General features: G+C 40.7%; 1 protein-coding gene across 33 annotated transcripts in view; it reads right to left on the bottom strand.

Moving 5' to 3' along the window:
- The window catches only part of SNRK (SNF related kinase), a 160,576-nt gene that overhangs the window by 29,597 nt on the left and 106,349 nt on the right, over nucleotides 1–24,630 (bottom strand). For all 33 annotated transcript variants that reach the window (XM_086366248.1, XM_086366249.1, XM_086366253.1 and 30 more), the window contains one exon: nucleotides 1,669–1,810. In XM_086366248.1, the coding sequence (XP_086222374.1) occupies nucleotides 1,669–1,810 (142 nt within the window). The remainder of the gene's footprint in view (nucleotides 1–1,668; nucleotides 1,811–24,630) is intronic.

Genomic DNA, 24,630 nt, shown 5'->3' with positions numbered 1-24,630 from the left:
GGTTAGATAAACACATGGAAACTAGACAACAATCAGAACTGAATAACAAAAGGACTATAAATCAAAACTAGCGGGATGCAGGTAAAACGGTGCTGAACTACTACATTAGAAAAGAAAAATTTATGGAATAGTCAACGTAAGAAAATGGAAAAAAGAACTAGCCCATTAAGTAGGTAGCAGGAAATAACACAGACAAAAGAATATCAGTAGCATAAAACAAACAAGCAAAAAAATACAACAGTAAATCAAGAAAAACAAAAGACAGCTCTTAGCAACATTAAAATGAACAAACATCAGGCAGGCCTGATCAAGACAAAAACAGAGAAAGCAAAAATAGAAGAAGGCAAAAAAGTCAATACTAGAATGAAAAAAGGACAGCAAACCCACTAGTCTATGGGCTTTAAAAATATAAGTAGAGAATGTTATGAATACTTGAGGCCAAGAAATGTGATAATTTAGATAAAATGGTAAGTTCCTTAAAAAACAAAACTTAGCAAAACTGACACAGGAAAAAGGAGAAACTGGTCCTATGATTATTTAAAGATAATCCCTCTGAGAAGGAGATGCCAAGAAGAGGCTTCTAAAATATTAGAACTGTTTCTTTTCTTGAGCTGGCTACTGGGTACAAAGGTGCTCACTTTATCACATATACATTTTATCCGTTCTTCTGAATGATATATGTCATCATAAAAATATCTTACTCTGTTTTTTCTCAGAAGGGGCTATGAAGACACTCCTGAAAGACAAACATCTAACACACACACACAACATACAGCCACAGACAGCAGCCTGCTTCCTGGGACAGAGAACAGTGGCAGTCAGGGCATAAGGATGGCGACGGTGGTACTCACCACCAACACTCATCCTGAGTGCTACTTATGTGCTAAGACTCAGCTACAGCTTTATATATATTAATTCATTTCATTTCCACAATAACCCTGTAAGGCAGGTTCCACCATTCTCACATCAGTAGTAAACGGAGAAACTAGTATTTGAATCTCGAGAGTTTGAATTCCTAAGTTCTTAACCATGGCCTAAGATAGGGATCCACTTGCAGAGAAGATTCCTCAAACTATCAGACTTTCCTTCATATAAAAATAATGATGGGAGAAACTAAAAACTTTAAAGTAACGAAATACTGAACTTCCAACAGTTCTTTCATTTCATTATGAATTTATCACTATATACATCACAGTGCTATATATAGTACTTTAAATCCCAAATAATCAGCTTGCATGTACTCTTCCTATAGTCACACGAACCAAACAGAGCTCTTAGTCAACCGCAGGGAAGAGTACATGAATAAAATGAGGCACGCTCTGTAAACCCAAAAATGCTGTGTTGATAGTCTATTTCAGGAAAGCAAATCCCCTAACTCTTCTCTGGAGCTTTAAATAATTCCAGGAGCAAAAACAGAAAGTAGTTCTTACTGCAATTCTTCAAGTGAAAGTAACCCACCAGTCCTGGAGGCCGAGGAGGCATATAATGCGTTTCTTGAAAACTAGCTTATTTGAAACACAGACTAACACATTATGTTCTCCAACGTTAAATTTCAAATCATATTCTGGGGTTAACTCCCAGAACACCCTTACCAAGAGTAGAAAGTTAAAAGGGTTCAAAAGTTAAAATGAACGAAGATGCACATGTACTTTCATTATTTTCACTTACTCCTTACACTCTTTGGACACGTGGGATGGCACTGTGTACTTGCAGTCCATGATCATGGTCAACGTTTCACTGTCATTGGCCTCTTGGAAGGGTGGCTGCCCACACACCAGCATGAAAAGGATCACTCCCAGACTCCATATATCTGCAAATCAAAGACATACTGTTAAATACTAAATCAATAAGAAAACTAAAAACATTCAGAGGAATAAAAGTAGACTACAAGTTTATTTTATTTTGAACAGGCAAAAAACCTAGAAACAAGTGAAAATGAAAACGACGATCCAGAACCGACATGAAGCAGCAATAGCAGTTTCAAGAAGGAAGTTCAAAGCAAGACAATCTTACTTCAGAAAACAAACCAAAAAAGTAGAAGGAAAGAAATCATAAAGATCAGGTCAGAAATAAATGAAACAGGGATGAAGAAAATAATTGCAAAGATCAATAAAACTAAAGCCTGGTTCTTTGAAAAGATAAAGAAAATTGATGGACCTTTAACCAGAAAAGGAAAAAATGAAAAAGGCTCAAATCAATAAAATTAGAAATGAAAAAGGAAAAGTTATAACAGACACCATAAAATACAAAGGATCACAAGAGACTACTGTAAGCAGGTGTCTGCCAATAAAAGGCATAACCTAAAAGAACTGGACAAAGCCTTAGAAAGGCACCATCTTCCAAGACTGAGCCAGGAAGAAACAGAAAATATGTACAGACCAATAACAAATAATGAAACTGAAACCGTGATTAAAAAAACCAAAAGCTCCCAAACACAGGTCCAGGAACAGATGGCTTCACAGGTGAATTACAGAAAGCATTTAGAGAAGAGTTAACATCTGTCCTTCAGAAAATATTTCAAAATATTCCTGAGAAAGGAAAACTCCCAAACTCATTCTAAGAGGCCAGATCACCTTGATACCAAAACCAGGAAAAGATATCACAGGAAAGAAAATCACGGCCAGTATCACTGATAAACACAGATCCAGAAATTCTCAACAAAATACTAGCAAACTGAATTCAACAATGATCAAGTAGGATTTATCCCAGGGATGCAAAGATTTTTCAATATTCACAAATCAATCTGTGTAATATACCACACTAACAAACTGAAGAAAACCAGATGATCATCTCAATAGATGCAAGGGAAAGCTCCTGACAAAATCCAACACTCATTTATGATAAAAACTCTCCAGAAAGTGGGCACAGAGGGAACCTACCTCAACATAATAAAGGCCATTTATGACAAACACACAGATAACATCATTCTCAACAGTGAAAAGCTGAAAGCATTTCCTCTAAGATCAAGACCAAGACAAGGATGTCTACTCTTGCCACTTTTATTCAACAGTTTTGGAAGACCCAGCCATAAGAATCAGAGAAGAAAAAGGGGATACAAGTTGGAAACAAAGTAAAACTGTCCCTGCTTGTAGCTGAGATGGTATCACACACAGAGAATCCTAAATATGCCCGAGAATACTACTAGAGCTCATCAATGAATTCAGTAAAGTTGCAGGATACAAAACTAATACACAGAAACCTCCTGCATTTCTATACACTAACAACACAAGATCAGAAAGAGAAATTAAGGCAACAATCTCACTTATCATTGCATCAAAAAGAGTAACACCTAAGAATAAACCTACATAAGGAAACAGAAGATCTATAATCTGAAAACTATAAAACAATGATGAAAGAAATCAAAGATGACACAGATGGAAAGATATGCCATGTTCTTGGATTGGAAGAACAATATTATCAAAATGACTATACTATCCAATGACTGAATGCAATCCTTACTGAATTACCTATACCATTTTTTCAGATCTAGAACAAAAAATCTTAAAATGTATGTGGAAACACAAAAGATCCCAAAAAACCAAAGCAGTCATGAGAAAGAAAAACAGAGCTGGCAGGATCAAGCTTTCTCACTTCAGACAATACTATAAAGACACAATAATCAAAACCATATGGTATCTGGCACAAAGACAGGCTTATAGATCAGCAGGACTGAAAGTCCAGAAATAAATCCATGTACCTATGGTCAATGAATGCATGGCAAAGAAGGCAAGAACACACAATGGGGGAAAGACAGTCTCTCCAGTTATCGGTGCTGGGAAAACTGGACAGCTACGCCTAAAGAATGACATCAGAACACTCTCTAACACCATACACAAAAATATACTCAAAATGGATAAAAGATCTAAATGTAAGGCTGAATACTATAAAAGTCTTAGAAGGAAATATGAGAACACTCTTTGGCATAAATTGCAGGAAAATCTTTTTGGATCCACCTCCTAGAGTAATGAAAAACAGGCGGGGGGGATCTAATTAAACTTAAAGGAAATCATTAAAAAAAAAAAAAAAAAGACAATCCACAGAATGGGAGAAAACATTTGCAAATGATCTGACCAACAAGAGATTAACTTCCAAAATATACAAACAGCTCATGCAATTCAATATATTAAAAAAAAAACAATAAAAAATGGACAGAAGATCTAAATAGATTTCTCCCAAGAAGACATACAGATGTCCAAAACACATGAAAAGATGCTCAACATCACTAATTATTAGAAAAATGTAAATCAAAACTAATTAAAGTATCACCTCACATCAGTCAGAATGGCCATCATCAGAAAGTCTACAAACAATAAATGCTGGAGAGGGTGTGAAGAAAAGGTAACCTTTCTACATTGTTGGTGGGAATGTAAATTGATAATAGTCGTTATGGAGAATAGTACTGAGGTTCTTTGAAAAACTAACAACAGAAATACCGAATGTTCCAGCAATCCTGGGCATAAATCTGGAGAAAACCGTACTTTTAAAAGATACATGCAATCCCATGTTTTTTTTGCAAACTATTTACAATAGCCAAGAGACAGAAACAACCTAAATACCCACCGCTAGATTAATGAAGAAGATGTGGTGCATATATATTACAACGGACTGTTACTTAGTCATAAACAAACAAGAATGCCACTTGCAGTGACTTGAACAGACCTGGACATCATCACAGTAAATAAGTCAGACAAAGATAAGCATCGTGCAATATCACTTTTATGTGGAATCCAAAAAATAATACAAGTGAACTTACAAAACAGAGAGAGATTCACAGTTTCAGAAAACAAACTTAAGGTTACCAAAGGGGAAAGATGGAGGGGAGGGAAAAATAGGAGGCTGGGTTTAACATATACACACAAAAATACACACACACACACACACACACACACACACACACACACGATAGATAATCACTAAGGATCTACTATACAGCACAAGGAATTCTATTCAGTACTCTGTAATAACCTATATAGGAAAGGAATCTGAAAAGAGTTGATATGTATAACTAAATCACTAGCACAACATGGTCAATCAACTTTACTCCAATGACTATCAAAAAATTCAAAGAAAACAGAAGTTTTAAAAAACCATTTATAACTCAAAGTAAAAAGATCTAGGGAAGAGAAGTTACGCCCCAATCAGGCAGAGAAGGTATCTGTCTTACTCTGTTTTTATATTCACTTAAGATCCAAGTGTCAGGCACATAGCGAACAGTCAATAAATGTTCAATGAAGAATAGAAACTTAAAGTACCTATCAGGGTTCCCAAATCTATGGACACACACTGCCATTTTTCCCATTACATTATACACCAGAGATAAAACTAAGATACTAATACTCTGAAACATGAAAAGGGTTTTGCCTAAGGTCACAATTGTCTGGGTTGTTCTTAAACCTCAATCCTGGTTAGGTAACCAAATCATGTGACAGACAAGAAAATTAAAGCTCATGAGGAGAAAAATTTTCCTGGGCTGGGATGTCAATGAGGAGAAAGACTGGTTATGTATGACTTCAGAGGAAAGAACTGGGATTGAAGGTATAAGCAACCGGGAGGGCTCACCTGACTTCAATACAGATGCTGCCATGAGAACACTGGAAAAGTCAGTAAGTTTCTTACCACTCTAAGTATTTCAGGAAAGGCTGAGTAATCATCTGGCTAATCTCCTGCACAGGCGCCTGTACTAGTTTTAAAGCTGGACCAGCTGATAATCTGAGGACTTTCAAAACCCCCGCATTACACTAACTCCTATAATAACAAATAACCCGCTACTTCTTGCCACTAAATAAAAAATGAAGCCATCACTGAGATGGAAAAAGAATGACTCCATTTAGGAAGGACACCATAAGTCATTCATTTCATCCAAAAACTAAAAGTGTAGACATGATAATATCAACGTCCAAGTAACACAGCATCAATTCAAGAAGCTTTCTAGACCACGAAAAGCTTAGGAGAGAGCAAGTGGCAGGGCACATGGCCTTGGTCACCGCATCTGTTAACACTCAACTGCTGCTTTTACTTAAGGTTAAACACTCAAAATTATGTAGGTTCCATGGGAATTAAAACTTGTTAATAAAATCTTTTCCTTGGTCCAAACTAAACAAAAAGGGCAATAAATGCAGAAACCCAAAAGTTACACACGCTGTGATTTTTCTATATGTACAATAAATTTTATTAATTTTCCCAGTAGAAATTATTGAAGGAGATGGGGGAATCTACTAAAATTAAAACGTTTATAAAAATGAGAATGAAAGGGACCTGAGGACCCCTCAGTTCAAACCTCTGGCTCTGCAGTGTCGCCAGGAGGTCACCTGGCATTATCCGCTGGATGCATGAATTATTTTACTGCCCCAGGACACCAGGCAGCTTAGGATTCCACTCCACTCACTGAACCGCATTCCTTTATCTTGATTCTGGAACCCAAAGGGCCATCTTCACTCAAAGTCAACGATCAGAAATGGTGGCTACTTGCACCTGTTTCTAAAATATTCAGTGAGAAGAATTTCTAACCTCAGCTCTAGGAATACCTTATTACGATTTTTAAAGAAAATCATACAGCTGATGTTTACCTGAAACCAGATTTGCACAACGTGAACCTGCTTTTCTGGTCTCTGCTCCAACCTTCAGGCCACTGTGGACAAGTGGCGATTACAATGATTCTCCCTTCAATGCACGTGTCCTTCACGGCACACAATGGTCATAATCTAGAAAGTAACTGTAAAGTAAGCCTTCCACTGATCTTCATTACACAAGGATGGAAATTCACATTTTTGTTTATAATGTATACTTGGCTGTCTCCTCCCCAAGGAGGAGGCGATTTTAAACTGCTTACAATAAAAATGCATAAGCACTGAGGCGGAGTCAAGACGGCAGGTAGGAGGATGCAGAGTTTGTGTCTCCTCACAACCAGGGCACTACAAGGCACTGATGCAGGAACCTGGACACCTAAGTGGACAGGAGGAACCCCCTTCATGACCAGGTGGAATTCAGGGGGTTGGGAGGGGAGGGAAACAGAAACGGTGGGACCAGCAAGCCTGAGGGACGGCTGAGGCAGGGGAGAGGTTCCCAGGCTTGAAGGGGTTCACTCATGGTGAGGATATCAGGAAAAAGGGGGGATCTCAGGGGGCTGAAGGACCAGAAGGAAATGGGGCCAGTGCTTCTGCTGCCCACTCAGGCCCCAGGGGGCCTGCTGGGTCCTCCGAGGCCCTCTCCAGTCTTGTGCATCCTGGGGGATAAGGGGAGGCAGGGAGAGGGGGAGGGAAAGTAGAGGTGAGATGGGCGGGAGCCCCTAAGGGGCAGCGGGGGCAGGGGCGGGCTTCCCACGTTCAGGGCGCCCACTCACTGTAAGATGATCAGCAAGGATGGGGGAGACCTTCAGGGGGTAGGGGAATTAGAGGGGAGCCAGCCAGCACTTTCCACACCTGCTTGGGTCTTGGCAAGCCTGCTGGGGTCCCAGGCCAAGCTCCTCCCTTCCAGCTACACAGAACCTAAGCTCCGCCCCCTGCACCTCCCCCACAAGGACCTATTCCCCTGCACAGGGGCCCTGAGCCTAGGCCCCAGCCTCAGCAAGACCCTGCCTCCACAGCCAAACGTGGCTCTACCCAACCGCCTGCAAACTCCAGCGCTGAATGCCTCAACCCAAACAACACCAAGACAGGAACACAGCTCCACCCATCAAAAGAGTGAGATGACAAAAACACAGGTCACTGATGAGAGAACAAGGTAAACACCTACAAGACCAAATAAAGGAAGAGGAAACAGGCAAGCTACCTGAAAAAGAATTAACAGAAATGACAGCAAAGATGATCCAAAATTTCAGAAACAGAATGGAGACACAGATGGAGAAAATATAAGAAATGTGTAACATGGACCTACAATAACAACAGAATAAATAAACAGTGATAAACAACACAATAACTAAAATGAAAAACACATCAAAAGAAATCAACAGCAGAATAACTGAGGCAGAAGAACAAACAAGTGAGCTGGAAGACAGAATGTCGAAATAACTGCTGAGGAGCAGAATTTATAAAAAAGACAAGACTTGAAGACAGTCTCAGAGACCTCTGGGACAACACTAAACGAACCACCATTCAAATGGCAGGGGCCCCCAAGTAAGAGAAAGAGTCTGAGAAAATATCTGAAGAGGTCACAGATACAAACTTCCCTAACATGAGCAAAGAGACAGCACCCAAGCTCAGGAAGCACAGAGTCCCACATAGCAGGGGCCTCCAGCCCTTCCTGGCACCAGGCCCAGCTTCACTGCAGGTAAGCTTAGGTGGACTTTTCCATGGACTGTGGGGGAGGAGGTGGTCCAGGCAGTCACGTGAGCAATGGAGCCGCAGGGGAAGCTCTGCATGCGCATCTGGGTCACTACGAGGCCGCAGACCAGCACCAGGGTTAGCGACTTCTGCCATGCAGGATAAACCCAAGGAGACACACACCAAGATGTCCAATAGTCAAACTAACAACAATTAAATTCAAAGAAAAAGTATTAAACAGCAAAGGAAAAGCAACAAATGACATACAAGGAAATCCCCATAAGGTTATCAGCTGATTTTCAGCAGAAATTATGCAGGCCAGAGAGTGGCAGAGAGAAATCAAAAGCTTCACAGACAAGCAAAAGCTAAGAGACTTTAGCACCACAAACCAGCTTTACAACAAATGCTAAAGGAACTGCTCTAGGCAGAAAGATAAGAGAAGGAAAAAACCCATAAAAACAGACCAAAACTATTTTTAAAACGGTAACAGGCACATACATACTGATAATTACCTTGACTGTAAATGGATTAAATGCTCCAATCAAAAAACACAGACTGGCTGAATGGATACAAAACAATATCATATATATGTACATCTACAAGAGACTTACTTCAGAACCAGAGACATATACAAACTGAAAATGAGGGGATGGAAAAAGACGTTTCATGCAAATGGGAATCAAAACAAAGCTGGAGTCATAATAACCTTAGATAAAATAGACTTTACAATAATAGTGGAGGGGGATTTCAACACCCCACTTACACCAATGGACAGATAATCCAGACAGAAAATAAGGAAACACAACCTTAAATGACAAGACAGACCAGACAGATTTAATTGGTATTTATAGGACATTCCACTTGAAAGGGCAGAATACACTTCCTGCTCAAGTGCACACAGAACATCCTCCAGAACAGATCACACCTTGAATCACAAATCAAGCCTTGAAAAATTTAAGACAACTGAAATCGTATCAAGCATTTTTTTTTTTTTACCACAATGCTATGAGATTAGAAATCATCACAGGAAAAAAAAAAAAAACTGTAAAAAATACAAACATATGAAGGCTAAGCAGTGCACTGCTGAATAACCAAGAGATCACTGAAGGAATAAAAAAAATTAAAAATACAAGTAAATGACAATGAAAACATGACCCAAATGATGAACCAAAACCTGTGTGACACAGCAAAAGCAGTTCTAAGAGGAAGTTTACAGCAATTCAAGAAACAAGAAAAACCTCAAATAAACAATCTAATCTTACACCTAAAGCAACTAGAGAAAGAAAAACAAAACCCAAAGTTACTAAAGGAAAGAAATCATAAAGATCAGAGTAGAAAAAATGAAACAGAAATAAAGAAAACAATAGCAAATATCAGTAAAACTAAAAGTTGGTTCTTCGAGATCATAAATAAAACGGATAAACCTTTAGCCAGAATCATCAAAAAAAAAAGGGGGGGGACTCAAATCAATAAAATTAGAAATGAACAAGGAGAAATCAGAACTGACATGGCAGAAATACAGTCATGAGACTACTACAAGCAACTATATGCCAATAAAATGGACAACCTTAAAGAAATGGACAAATTCTCAGAAAGGTACAACTTTCCAATACTGAACTGGGAAGAACTAGAAAGCATAAACAGATCAATCACAAGCAATGAATTTGAAACTATTACCAAAACTTCCAACATACAAAAGTCCAGGACCAAATGGTTTCACAGGTGAATTCTATCAAACATTTAGAGAAGAGCTAACACCCATCTTTCTCAAACTCTTCGCAAAAACTGCAGAGGGAGTAATACTTCCAAACTCATTCTACAAAGCCACCATCCCATAATATCAAAACAGACACAGATATCACAAAGAAAGAAAACTACAGACCAATATTCTTGATGAACATGGACAAAAAAATCCTCAAAAAAATCTAATGATACAATGAAAGAGTCATACAGCACAATGAAGTGGGATTTGTCTCAGGGATGCAAAGATTCTTCAATATACGCAAATCAATCAATGTGATACACCATATTAACAGATTAAACAATAAAAATGAGATGATCTCAATAGATGCAGAAAAAACTTTTGACAAAATTCAATACCCATTTATGATTTAAAAAAAAAAAAAAACCTCTCCAGAAAAAAGGCAGAGAGGGAATCTACCTCAACATAATAAAGGCCATAGACAACAAATCCAGAGTAAATATTCTCAGTGGTGAAAAACTGAAAGTATTTCCTCTAAAATCAGGAACAAGACAAGGATCTCCACTCTCACCACTATTACTCAACACAGCTTTGAAGTCCTAGCCACAGCTATCAGAAAAGAAAAAGCAATAAAAGGAATCCAAATAAGAAAAGGTAAAACTGTCACTGCAGATGAAATGACACTACACACAGAAAATTCTAAAGATAATGCCAGAAAACTACTAGAGCTAATCGGCGAATCTGGTGAAGTTGCAGGATACAAAATTAACGCACAGAAATCTCTTGCACTCCTAGACACTAACAATGAAAGATCAGAAAGAGAAGTTAAGGAGACAATCCCATTTACCACCACAACAAAAAGAATAAAATACCTAAGAATAAACCTACCTAAGGAGGCAAAAGACCTATACTCAAAAAACTATAAAAGACTCATGAAAGAAATCAAAGATGACACAAACAGATGGAGATATATACCATGTTCTTGGACTCAAAGAATCAATATTGTGAAAATGACTATACTACCCAAAATAATTTACAGATTCCATGCAATCCCTATCAAATTACCAATGGCACCTTTGCAAAGAATTAAAATAAAAAATTCTACAATTTATATGGAAACACAAATGACCCCAAATAGCCAAAGGAATCTTGAGAAAGAAAAAAGAGCTAGAGGAATCAGGCTCCCCAACTTCAGACTGTACTATAAAAGCTATAGTAATCAAGACAGTATGGTATTGACAGAAAAACAGAAATATAGATCAGTGGTACAGGACAGAAAGCCCAGAAATAAACCTATGGTCAATTAACCTAAGACAAAGGAGGCAAAAACACACAATGGAGAAAAGACAGTCTCTTCAGTAAGCAGTGCTGGGAAAACTGGACAGCCACATGTAAAGAAAATGCAATCAGAACACTCCCAAACACTATACACAAAAACAAACTCAAAGCGGGTAAAAGACATAAATGGAAAACCAGACACTATAAAACTCTTAGAGGAAAATATAGGCAGAATAGTTTCTGATATAAATCACAGCAAGATCCTCTTTGACCCACCACCTAGAATAATGAAAATAAAAACAAAAATTAACAAATGGGACCTAATTAAACTCTTCGGCACAGCAAAGCAAACCATAAACTAGATGAAAAGACAACCCTCAGAATTGGAGAAAATATTTGCAAATGAAGCAACAGACAATTTATCTCCAAAATATACAAACAGTTCATGCAGCTCAATAGCAAAAAAACAAAATTTTTGAAAACAATAAACAACCCAATCAAAAATGGGCAGAAGTGGTAAACAGACTTTCCTCCAAAGACGACACACAGATGGCCAAGAGGAACATAAAACAATGCCCAACATCACTAATTATTATAGAAATGCAATAAAAACTACAGTGAAGTATCACCTCACACTAGTCAGAATGGCCACCATCCAAAACTACACACAGGGACTCCCTGGTGGTCCAGTGATCAAGAATCTGCCTGCAAATGCAGGGGCACAGATGCGATCCCTGGTCCGGGAGGATCCCATATGCCACAGAGCGACTACACTTGTGCAGCACAGCTACTGAGCCCGTGCTCTGCAACGAGAGAAGCCACCACAAGCAGCCCGGCACCGCAGCAGAGTAAATTCCTGCTTCCTCTAACTCGAGAAAGCCCTCCCACAGCGATGCAGACACAGAAGTATTTTTTTAAATCTACAAACAATGCTGGAGAGGGTATGCCAACAGTCTTGCACTAATTGATACAAGGGCTCTGGAGAACAGTATGGACGTTTCACAAAAAACTAAAAATAAAACTCCCATATGACCAAGCAATCCCACTTCTGGGCATAAAACCATAACTGCAGCACCATTTACTACAGCAAGACATGGAAACAACCCAGATGTCCATCGACAAATGAATGGATAAAGAAAATGTGGTACATATGTGCAATGGAATACTACTCAACCATAAAAAGGAACAAAACTGGGTCATGTTTACAGATGTGGATGGACCCAGAGCCTGTCGTACAGAATGAAGTAAGTTAAAAAGAGAAAACCACACATCGCGTATTAACACGTCTGTGTAATCTAGAAAAACAGCACTGATGAACCTAGTTCCAGGGCAGCAACAGAATCCCAGACCCAGAGAATGGCATGCGGACACAGGGGGAAGAGGAGGGCGGGAGACTGGGAGACGGGGACAGGAGACCACTGCCATGCGTCAAACAGCCAGCGGCGGGGGCCTGCGCAAAGCACAGAGAGCTCAGCCTGCGCCCTGCGACACCTGGAGGGCTGGGTGGGAGGCGGGTGGGAGGGGGCTCACGAGGGAGGGGACATGTGTGTACACAAGATGATCCGCTTCGCTGAACGGCAGAAATTTACACTCCAATAAAATGCATAAACATAAATATCAGGATAGTTAAAAACTTTCTTCTGTCTTTAAAATACTGACAATGTTTAATGCTACTACCGTAACCAAACCTAACCATTAACACATATGTAAATGAGATATAACAAATTCATATTTTTCCACATAAATTGTTAAAAAAAAAGAACAAACATTTTTATAAAGTAAGTTTGGCTGTACTATTTCTCTGGTCAGCTCATACTCTGGTTAAACTAGTTTGGCTTTTTACTTTCTCTCTATGCTAAACTGGAGATGACATCTGACAGTACAATTATACAGAACCAAGGATTTAAAAATATAAGAAATAATATAAATATCAACTAATAATTACCCCCAAATTTTAATTTGCTTAAAAAACCTTATTTTTCTGTTAAATAGTAACCTCAACAGCAATAACTATTTGGAAATGTTCTCTTCAGGATCATTTGCCCAAGCAAGCTAACACACTCAGCTTGTTATGAAGCGAGGCATGTCTAGAAGAGCAAAGGAGAAAAATAATGTAAATATATACACTGTTCTGTTTCTAGTTCAGGCTCAAATAATTGCTGAACATGGAAATGCTTACAACTTGAGAAACTCAGCAATACAATTCTAGGGCAAGTAGTTTACAAAGCTCCATGACGTCTGAAGCATTGAAGCTGGAGGAGAACAGCAGAGTGACTGAGGGGGTCAAGTTTTGGAAAGGGCAAATGACTTCTTATGGAGACATCATTCAAGGGACCACTTATTCCATTTACTTTTTTTCCCCTGAATCTTTATTTCTCTTCTTCTTCCTTTTTGTCTCTGAATCATTAACTTTTCCATCCTAATAGCCAAAGCAAAGAGAGAAAAACAGTCACTAAATGAAAGGAGGACTTAAACCAAGTTACTGAAAAATGTGTCACCCATCTTTAAAATGGGAATCGTTACTTCCTCTTAAAGCTGTGGTGGGCATTAAAAAGATTAGAATCGAATCCACGCTAAGTATTCAGGACCGACCCAGCACACAGACAGCATTCCCAAAGAGGCTGCCGCCACCCCATTCTGGTTCACCTGTGCCGGCTGTCAGGTCACAGTGAGGCCAGAAATCAATGAGACACCCTTACTCTTCCAGGGCTCCTAATTCACTGAGAAACAGACAGCAGGTAACAGAAAAAGAAGGCAGATTCAAGTTTAAGAAGGCACGAAGCCCACACGCGAAAGAGCAACTACCAGAGGTGGGAGGGGCCGAGGACAGGGACGGTCTTTTAGCAACTCAGGTTTAAAAAAAGGGTGATAACTCAGGGGTTAGGGCCCCAGGAGTAGACATCTGGTGAAAGAGGATTTAAAACGGAATCAAGAATGATTGTTAAACCCAAAATGGAGGAGGGAAATGGTACTTGGCTTAATAAAAATTCATTTTAGTGGGTATTTTAAATTACCTTTTCCGTTAAAAAAAAAAATTGCTAATATAACTACAAACTCCCAAGGTATAGATCACAGTCACAGCTTGAGATCCCAGGACCAAAAGGAATTCACCAAGTCTGCAACTGAGGGAGTGAGATAAGTGGGGAAAGTAAGAGAGTATAGAACACAGACTTTATTTTCATTAAAAAAGAAAAAAGGTTAACAGAACTGTCTATTCATATTAAAGGTCCACAGGGACACAAATAACAATTCTCTCAAAAATCAAACTTAATTTTGATACTACTATCCGAAACATGTTTTTATTTCATACCCAACTATAGACCCTTGGTTAATAATAGAAAAAGAAAGTATCACTTCACAAATACAGTTCCTGTGGTTTAAAAAAAAAAAAAAACCTTTCAGCTCATGGAAGGCGAAGGGATGGAAAGATAACGAAGTCTTTTTAGTATAAAGTATGGAGGGACTTCCCTGGTGGTCCAGTGGCTAAGACTCTGCACTCCCAACAGCAGGGGCTTGGGTTTGATCCCTAGGTCAAGGAAGTGGACCACACGCCGCCAGCTGAGAGTTCGCGTGTCACAGTGAAGGTCACAGATCTCGCGGGGTGCAACCAAGACCCAGTGCAGAGAAACACATAGACAAAAAAACTTTAAAGACAGTATAAAGGGGGGAGACTACTGGGGCCCTTACTGGCTCCCAAGGTAGCTGGAAACAAGATGACAAAAATGAGCACTCAAGTCTCATCTGCCAGCACTCAGTAGGTCAGTCCATCCTAATACAACGGAATCACGCTGTTTCTAGGGCTGGAAGTGGAGTCTGTGTTACCAAGTTCGCTCAGGCAGGCTAACCAAAGAACAAAATGAACACAAAACAATCAAAGTATGGCTACACTGAGAAAAGTACCCGCCAAAGGGTGCAGAAGCGAAGATGTCACAACTACTGAAAGGTTTCTGAAAAATCATTTTTGAAGTGAATCATCTAGACAGCAGAAAAACGGACAGGGATTAGACAGTAACAAAAATGGGACGACCAGAAGGCAGGCTTTAGGTAGAACCCTCTATGTTTTCCCTCTGGCTTTCTTTTATCAGTAGCCATGAGTCATGACTCACGAAACAAGCGACAAGAATAGAATGTTCTAAAACCGCTACAGGTGAGGGAGGGACCCGCACCTTTCATAGCACCACTTACCACCGGCAGGACTTAGGCAATCACTTTGCAGTTCCCACTACGGTCACTAGGAACTGACACATGACCCAGTAGTGATGTTAAAGGGAATGCTTTCTCAGAACAGCAAGTACTGTTACACAAGTGTGCAGCTCCCAGGAGTTCTGTAACACAATCGAGGGCCTCTGTTCTTGAATGAGATGCAGAAGCCTAATCCCTATAGTCCACTGATGTGAATTCCTATCTACACAGTAAGAGCTACTCATCTGCATTCAAAATCACCTAGAGCTCTACTTTTTAAGGATTTTTTCTTGTTCTGAACAAGATCAGTGGCTGGATCTAAGGGACATAACTAAAGGCCATTCTAAAAGTAGAAAACTGTCGGGTAATTTGAACTAACACCTTGAGGAGTGAGGCAGGAGAGGAAAGCAGAACGTGGATACGTCTATGCTTTATGATAGCTCCGCTACTCCTGATTTTATCAACACTCCAGTTGGAAGCCAAGTTTTAGTACGATTTTTAGATAGTTACTCGGCTGCAGCAGGTCTTAGTCGTGACACGTGGGATCTAGCTCCTCGACTGAGATTCGAACCCAGGCCCCTGCACTGGGAGTGCAGAGTCTCAGCCACAGGACCACTAGGGAAGTCCTGCCAAATTTCGTAATTTAACAAAGAATCATTTCTTTTCTTGAAAGAGTGAGAATAAATCTTATCATCTCACATCTACTTGAAAAAACTTCTTTCCCAGACCTGAATCCACCTAAACGTCCCCTGGGGACTTCAAAAAGCAATGCTGCCCAAACCAAGCTTATCACCTTTCACCCAAACCTATTCGTGCTCACTTGTATTCTAACCTGGACAACAGCAGCTCCGTCTACCCAATCAAAACTCTGGAGACATCCTAGACCCTACACTCTGTGGGTCCTCTGACTTCCGTGTGAGTCGCCCAGTCCTGTCCGACTCTTTGCAACTCCATGGATTGTGGCCCGCCAGGCTCCTCTGTCCATGGAATTCTCCAGGCAAGCATACTCAAGTGGGGAGCCGTTCCCTTCTCCAGGAAATCTTCCCAACCCAGGAACTGAATGCAGGTTTCCTGCATTGCAGGTGGTTTCTTAACCGTGTGAGCCACCAGGGAAGACCTCCACGTGAGGCAGATACTGCCAGTTCCAGCATGTACTTAGAAGCAAAGGCTCCTACCGCTGACACTCACTGCCCTCCAACCCAGCAACACGGGCCGCCTGACGGTGTCAGCACCACCACAGTGAGCTGTAACTACCCAGGCTGCCTTCTTCCACTGCTTACGTTCCTTAGTGTAGAGTTCGTCTCCTGCACCCAAGCGGTGTCTGCTCAATGAAGTCTGCTGAATGGAGTCAACGAGAAACTAAAGACACAGCAGGACTTCTACAAACACTGTTTGGTTGGGCCCCCAGAAGGCAGCCGAAGCAGAAGTTTGAGGTACAGGGGCAGTCAGTGGCTAGCGAGAGGGCAAGGAGACTAAGGAAGGCTCTGAGAGAGTGGGGCCAGGAGGTGGGGCGCCAGTGAGGACAAGATGCAGTGTCAGCTGTTTAAGGCCTTATGCAAACTTGTTTTTTCAAGTCAAGAGAAAACAGGGAAAAGTTCAAGGAGCCAAAGGTTTTGAAACACATGCTATACGACTACACACGTTCATCCAGATCCAAACCAGACAAGCAGCAGATACTCTTCCAACTCAGCATTCTTTCCTAAGTCACTTTACAAGTCTCATTTTGATACCAGTTGGGAAGTGACTTCACAGATGAGGAAGGAAAGATAAGCCAGGCCAGAACATAATAGTTGTGTGATTCCTTTCAGGGTAGCCCAAGGAAAAGAGCATGCCTGGGCTACAGCATCAGAGATCCAGGTCCAAATTCTACCCTGGCCGTCGAATTAGTTATGTATTCTTAGCCAAGTGACCCAGCTTCCTTACATCTTCGTTTTCTCTTCTTCAAAATGCAGACACCACTACCTATCTGGTACTTTCTGAGAGGATGTCTGGGCAAACAGTGCTACATGTATCACTGAAGAGTCTGCAAGGATCATGAATGGTTGCCTCTAGACACAGCAGTGGGGCTAGTGTGTGGCTCAGTCTCCCAGTCGTGTCTGACTCACTGCAAACCCCAAGAGTGTAGCCCTCCAGGCTCCTCTGTCCACGGGATTTCCCAGCAAGAACACTGGAGTGGGTTACCATCTCTTCCTCCAAAGGCTCTTCCCAATCCAGCAGACCCACATCTCCAGCATCTCCTGCATCGGCAGGAGGATTCTTTACTACTGAGCAAACTGGGAGGCCCCAGTGGAACCGGCAGGAGAAAGCAAAAGGGATTTTACACTTTTTCTTAAATATACTTCTGTATTATCTGAATTACCTTAGAAGACCATTCATTTATTACTTGTTTTAAAAAGTAAATCTAAATTAGCTATGTTTAACAGACTATTCTGCTGCGTACATATTTTAAATGAACAAGCAGAAACCTCTTTATAGGAATGTAGAAGGTAATTTGAAAAACGTCTAGGACGCATTCCCTATTCACTGAGCCACCGGCTCACAGTGAACCTGTGGTGCGGGGACATTCGGTTCTGCAGGGCTCCCTTAAGGGCTTCATAGACCAACCTCCCCACTGCATGAATAGCAATAATGGGAATTACATTGCTTTTAATTTTCAGCACAAATAATTTCCTTCAAGGATTAGGAAAACTCAAATATTAAACTCACTGAAGTTTCACAAACACCCCTGAGAGTCTTACAGAATGTGATGAAAAGAACCAGGGCGAAGCTGTGGTCCAGAGACGCTCTGGGTAACTGTCTTCCTGGTGGTATCTTGGTGCTCCGGTGTCTAGGAAGCGGGTTGGGGTCTCGTGAAGCCTGGGAGGGGTCAGAGCAGTGCTGCAGGCTGGGTCACCCTCCGGCTCCATTTCCCTGCTTCCGGACAAACCTGAGAGTTCTCAAGGGGAAGGTGACCTGAAGCCAGACCCCCCGTCATCCAGCTTACGGACACTCCCGGAGTCAGTGTGGATACTCCAGGGTCCTAGAAATCTCCTCCCTCGAAGCACTGGTTTCTATATACTTTGGAGAAGCAACAATCAGTTACAAACTCATACCTTTCCAAAATCAGATCTCAGAACAAAAAGCCTGTGAAACCTAAAAACTTCCTTTTATAAGTTTATGAGAAAAATCTCTAACTTTTGTCCAATTTCAATACTAGCCACAACGTTTAAAAGGTTCATATGATAAATATTTTCTGCGTCTACTAACAAAGCTCAAGAGGATGGCAACATGCCTAAGAGGACATCCTTCTCCAAATGTCAACATGGGTGCTCTTCAAGGAGAGGGTATGGGGATCACTGCCACATCACGGATACTTCGGGGACTCTGATTTCATTTTAAGAAGTGATTTTACAGGATTATGACAAACGCGAAGTGATGTCACAATTTGACTCTGATCTAGAAAGTAAAAAGTGTCCCAAGTTCAGTACCAAACCTAAAAATGTCATCTCAAACAATACCAGTTATGCAGACGAAAGAATAAATGTGAAGTCTCCACTAACTTGATGCTTTAGTTTAATAGCTAGTGGAACATTTTCATGTTTTCTTAAACTGATTTTAAAAACACTGAGCCTTTTGTGTAAGACTGAGGTGTTCTAACATGAGACAAATATATAAGCCATTAAAATACCAGTTAATAAAAATCACCTGCATATGCTGACTTTTGTAATTCTCTTTGAAAATGCAGCAAAGTCAGCTTTTTGGGTGCAGAGGCACAAAGTCAAATGAGGCATGTCCTTTAACGGAACACAGCATTTCTCTAGACTCCCTAAAATGTTAAACATGTCAAGAGATTTTAACATCCTCATTTGAGGATAAAGAGAAATAAACTTTAACATAGCGTACTTGCTCTATATAAAAAAAGGTTCAAAAATTCAAAATATGAGTTCTTGAAATGTGCGTTTTAGTTAGTTCTCTATGCATAAAGCCTAAACTAGCCATGTGGTTTTAAAATGCATGGAATTAATTCCCTGGTGGCCTGGCCGGTAAAGAATCTGCCTGCAGTGCAGAAGACGCGGGTTCAATCCCTGGGTCAGAAAAATCCCCTGGAGAAGGGAATGGCAACCCGCTCCAGTATTCTTGCCTGGGAAATCCCATGACAGAGGACCCTGGTGGGTTACAGTCCATGGGGTCGCAGAGAGTCGGACACAACTCAGTGACAAAACCACCAGGAGCCACGTTGTTTAAAAACATACACAGGATACTTTCCTACATTAAAAAAAAATCAATATATCTTTCTAGGGATTACAATAAACGTACAATCTGGTTGGTCCTACACAGAATTATAACTGTTAGATTCCTTCACGTTAAAACTTTACCTAAGAAGCTCTCCCAAATATAACCACATATTTCCTGTTTTTAAAAGTTAACATTTACTTTCTTCAGATTTTGAGATATGTGTTTAATGACAGTAAGATTTTATTGGCAGCCTGAGGCAAGCCTCCACTTCCCAATACCACAATCTTTCATATTAGCCTATTATTAATAGATAGGCTAAAGATGTAACAGATTTGTTTTAATTTGCCCTGTCCCGGTTATTTCCCCCCAATTTCTCCAACGTAAAACTGACACAACTAGAGTTCACCACTGTTAGTGTGCACCTCTGCAAGCTCTACCATACGCGGTCACGGAGCCACCATCACAGCAGACACACAGAGATCCAGAGCAGCACTCTCGAGAGTTCCCCGTGCCACCCTGCAGACAACTCCTCCTCCCCGCCCAGCCCCTGGCAACAGCAGGTCTGTGTTCTGTCCCAAAAGTCCTGCCTATAAATGGACTCATGCAGTGTGTGCTGTCTGCAGTCTGGCTTCCTTCACCGATGCATCTGAGATCTGTCCATGTTGCTGCGCGTGCCAATAATCCATCATTTCTTCCTGCTGAGTGGTATCCCTTTGCACAGGTGTTCCACAGCTTATTTAAGCTTGAGATAGTTATGAATAGAGTCACTAAAAACACGTGTGTACAGGCACTGGTGCAGACTTAAATTTTCATTTGCCTTGGGTAAGCACCTAGGAGTGGGCTTGCTGGGCTGTACGTTCGTTTTATCAGAAACTATCAAACAATACGTGTGTGTTCATTTACAGATTCTTTATTCAATTCCACTGACTCACATAATCCTTTTTTTTATACCATATCGTCTTTAAGTCTTTATTAAATTTGTTACAATACTGTTTCTGTTTTGGGATTTTGGCCGTGAGGCATGTGGGCTCTTCGCTCCTTGACCAGGGATCAAACCCACATCCCCCTTCACTGGAAGGTACAGTCTTAACCACTGGACACCAGGGGAGTCCCCCACATAGTCTTCATTGCTGTCCCTTTACACTAAGTACCGAATATTCTAATTACTTAAAGGTTAACCTTTTCCTTCTTCATTGGCTATTCTTATGACTTGTAAAGCAAATCTTTGCATTTGTCTTGAGAGTTTTCTCAATGATTTCTTAAGAGGTCATTCTATAGTAAGAATAGTTATCTATATTACAAATTATTTCCCCTGTTTGTTCCCATTATAACTTTATTTTAAACATATATGCACCATACCCATAAAGTAATCAAATCTATCACCAATTTCTTATGATTCCTGTTTAGAAATGCCAAGATCTTATGAATATTCAACTCTAGGGGAGCTTAATTCTTCATATACAAATCCTGAATTCACCTGGAATTTACTGTGACATATGACACAGGTAGGGATCTATCATCCCTTCTTCTCGAAATATTTAATTACTCCCGTACGACTTACTAAATAATTCTTCCTATGATGCCTTCTGATAATGGAAGAATTTTAAATCAGTAGTGCCTCTTCTTTTTTTCTGCATCACTTAATCAGCAGCATCAGTCCTTACTCTACAGGGCCGCCAGCAGAAACCGATGTGTGTGTTCAGTACACGCCCGGCGCTGTGCTGGGTGGTGAAATGCACAAGACCTTATAGGTTGGTCATGAATTTCCCGGAGACAAGGCTCTGCTGCCCTGTGTGTCCTGGGTCTTGCCACAGTTCATCTCTGTTCATTCATTTACAGAGAAAATAATAAACATCTGGCTTATAAAAGATGGCTCCACCTTACCCTCCATCTAGGATTCCCATTCTAGAATGCTTCCACGTATCTCACTCTACCTCCAAAGTACCCACAAGCCCAGATAAAAGCCTGGACTCTAGACAACAAACAAAGGGACAAAATTAAGAGTTGTTGATTACAATTTCATGATTCTTCCCTCAACTCTTGTTGCTATCAGTGTGCTGGCCTCTAGGAAGTCCCTGTGTTACCTATGAGCTGAAGGTTAGAAAAACAAATTTATTGATCTTGCCTAGAATGTTATGTAAAATTGACTAATAAATAAGGATATGAGTGAGACTCTGAAAATGACAACTGTAAACAAAATACATGAGCTTTACACATGGCCGAGGACAGCCCATGTCAACATCCCACCAGCCTTTATCTGCTTGCTTTCTGGTGCTCGCTTGTGTTTGGGACAACTCAAGAATTCATCTAAAGAAAGTGATCAGTAAGTAGTTCCCTAACTGGTACAAAACACAGATGGCTAAGGATTCTGAAGTTCACTTATCCTACCTAAAACAACACAAGAACAACTTGAGAAAGCCTCCTCACCATATGAAAAGCTGCTCCCTTTACTCCAGAGAGCAGCTCAAAGAGCCAAAGGTTAGGAAGTCACAGAACACAAGCTCTTTTCTATTCTTGCCTCTGCTGACTGATGATTTCACTACTGAAGCTAGATGGCAAATCCAAGAATTCATCAAGCTGTTTACTGACAACTTGATAATACAACTGTCCTCGGGACAGATGGCACTGTGCCCCACCCACAAACTCTCATGATTGAAGAAAAAATTCGGACTAATCTAAAACCTCCGGGAATCTTCTGCTTCCAGGCAGAGCAGAATGGGCTACAGCAGACGGATGGCCCTGCTCTAACAACTAGAAACAAAATGGTAACTTGCAGAATCATGCTTTTGAAGCCTTGGAAATAAGAGGAATAGGTGAACTAAAATTCCAGATTGGAAAGAGCTCCTTCTAGAGCTGAGGCAGCGACTCAAACAAGAATCCTATGACCTCCAAAGTTTCAATGGATCACAAAAGTTCCTGAAAAGGTTAAGCCCAATCAACTTTTAATACACTATAAGAGTACCTTAGGTATAACATCCTTTTTAAAACTCTGAAAAACAGGTAAGGTTAAGAAAATAAAACTACTCTGATGCGAGAATGTAAGCTTACAGTGAACTGATATTTAATGTCTGATCTATCAATCTACTGGTATGTGTGTACATTAGCCTATTAAGGATTTGTTAAATCAGTTTCTGCCTTCTAGAAATGAGTACAAAACTGGGCTCCACACCCTGGAACAGAGGGTCACACCATCTGAGGGGCTTCCCTGCATCTACTGGAGCTCCCGATCCACGTTCTCTTACACTGTAACAAGAACCTCCAAATGTTGGTGAAGAGTTAATACACAAAAACTGTTACAACACAAAAATGAGTATTTGGGGTTTTTTTTTACTTATTCTAAAAATCATGGGACTTCCCTGGCAGTCCAGTGGTTAAGAGTTCGCCTTCCAATGCAGGGGGTGCAGGTTTAATCCCTGCCAGCGAGCTAAGATCCCACATGACTCAGGGCCAAAAAACCAAATCATAAAACAGAAGCACTATTGTAACAAATCCAATAAATACTTTGAAAATGGTCCACATCAAAAAAATCTTTAAAAAAAAATCATATCAAACATACCCAATAACCAACAAATTAAATCTATTTTAGCTTTTAAAAACAGAACAGTGCTCCCTCAAATGACATGACATTCCTTTTGGAAGTAGCCCTTTTAAAACTTTACCTCCAATTTTCCATTACCATCTTCCCAAGTCATAGCTAGGAAACTGAAAACTCTATAAGGAAAATGAGAACTCTTAAGAGTTACGCACAAAAAACAAGGCCCCGACTCTGCACCTGTGTTTTATGCCCCGAGGTTTACTGCAGTCGTGCTTGTGCTCATCCTTTCTCTCAAAAAGTTGTGGGCCCGCTTTTTATGCGGCTCCAAGGTCAGATTTTAAAAAGGGCTTCATGATGATTCATAAAACACCTCAGAAACTGCACCTCCGCATTTCTCCCAAAGAAGCCCCACAGCTCTCATCAGACTCGTGGTGAGTCTAGGACTCATTAAATAACCAAACAGAAGGTGAGAAAAAGGAGGTATGATGTGACCAAAGAGATCAGGAGGAGTCAGGGAGGGCAACCACAACTAAACTTTGTAAAGAAGTTTAGAAGACGGTAAATTTTCATTCCTTATCTCTGCAATGTTTATTCAACAAACAGGAAGAGCTCGTCATGTTTACCAGGAGATGAGGATGGAACATAGACAGACAAGATGGAAACAGACGCAAGTTCCCTCTCTCCACGACCTCACTACTGAGCACGCGGGACAAGCTCGCCATCTGGAGCGATTATGCTTGGCATCATGCCACCCAATTCCGAAGGGAAAAGGCCAACAGGATGCATGTCCTCTGCATCTCATCACTTTTTTTTTTAAGCCATTTAAAAGCCTTTGTTTTTATCCAACAAACCAGAGTGCCTACTCTGTGCCCGGCTGCACCCCAAGCACCAGGGGGACTGGGGTGCATTTGTGAGGAGGATCTAACTTCACAGTCTTATTTTCCTACTCATCAGATGTTGCCACGAATGCTGGGGACCCCCAGTTTTTCCTTAGGTTCACGGTTTAAAATAATTCTGAATCAGGGGACTTCCCTGGTGGCCCAGAGGCTGAGAATCTGCTTTCCAATGCGGCAGGGGCAGGTGTGATCCCTGGTTGGGGAACTAAGATCCCATATGCCGCAATAAGACATGATGCAGCCAAATACATAAACAGTTCTAAAATATTAAATTAGGCAGTGCCTTATACTGGGTATAATTTTAACTAAATCACCGTCAGGCTAATAAATCAATAAAAATACTTAAGACACACCAATGTCTTCCAGAGACAGAGCAGATTATATAGAAAATGGGTTACTCAGAATGATGGGACTAAGAAATGAAAATCGGTGAAGGACACGACTTGGCATCATGGCTGTATCAAAGCATCAGCTCCACAGGAGTCTCTACTGATGACCTGGCCTAGCTCCAGATGCCCTGTCCCACGACTGAACCACCTTTCTCTACCAAAGTCAACGCTACCA

Source organism: Bos grunniens, chromosome 22 (genome assembly GCF_055505025.1).
Source record: "Bos grunniens cultivar Pamir isolate PY7600 chromosome 22, Bosgru_T2T1.0, whole genome shotgun sequence".
In the NCBI taxonomy this organism is placed as follows: Eukaryota; Metazoa; Chordata; class Mammalia; order Artiodactyla; family Bovidae; genus Bos; species Bos grunniens.
The sequence above is the reverse complement of the archived record's forward strand: the minus strand, read 5'-3'. Positions and strand labels throughout refer to the sequence as shown.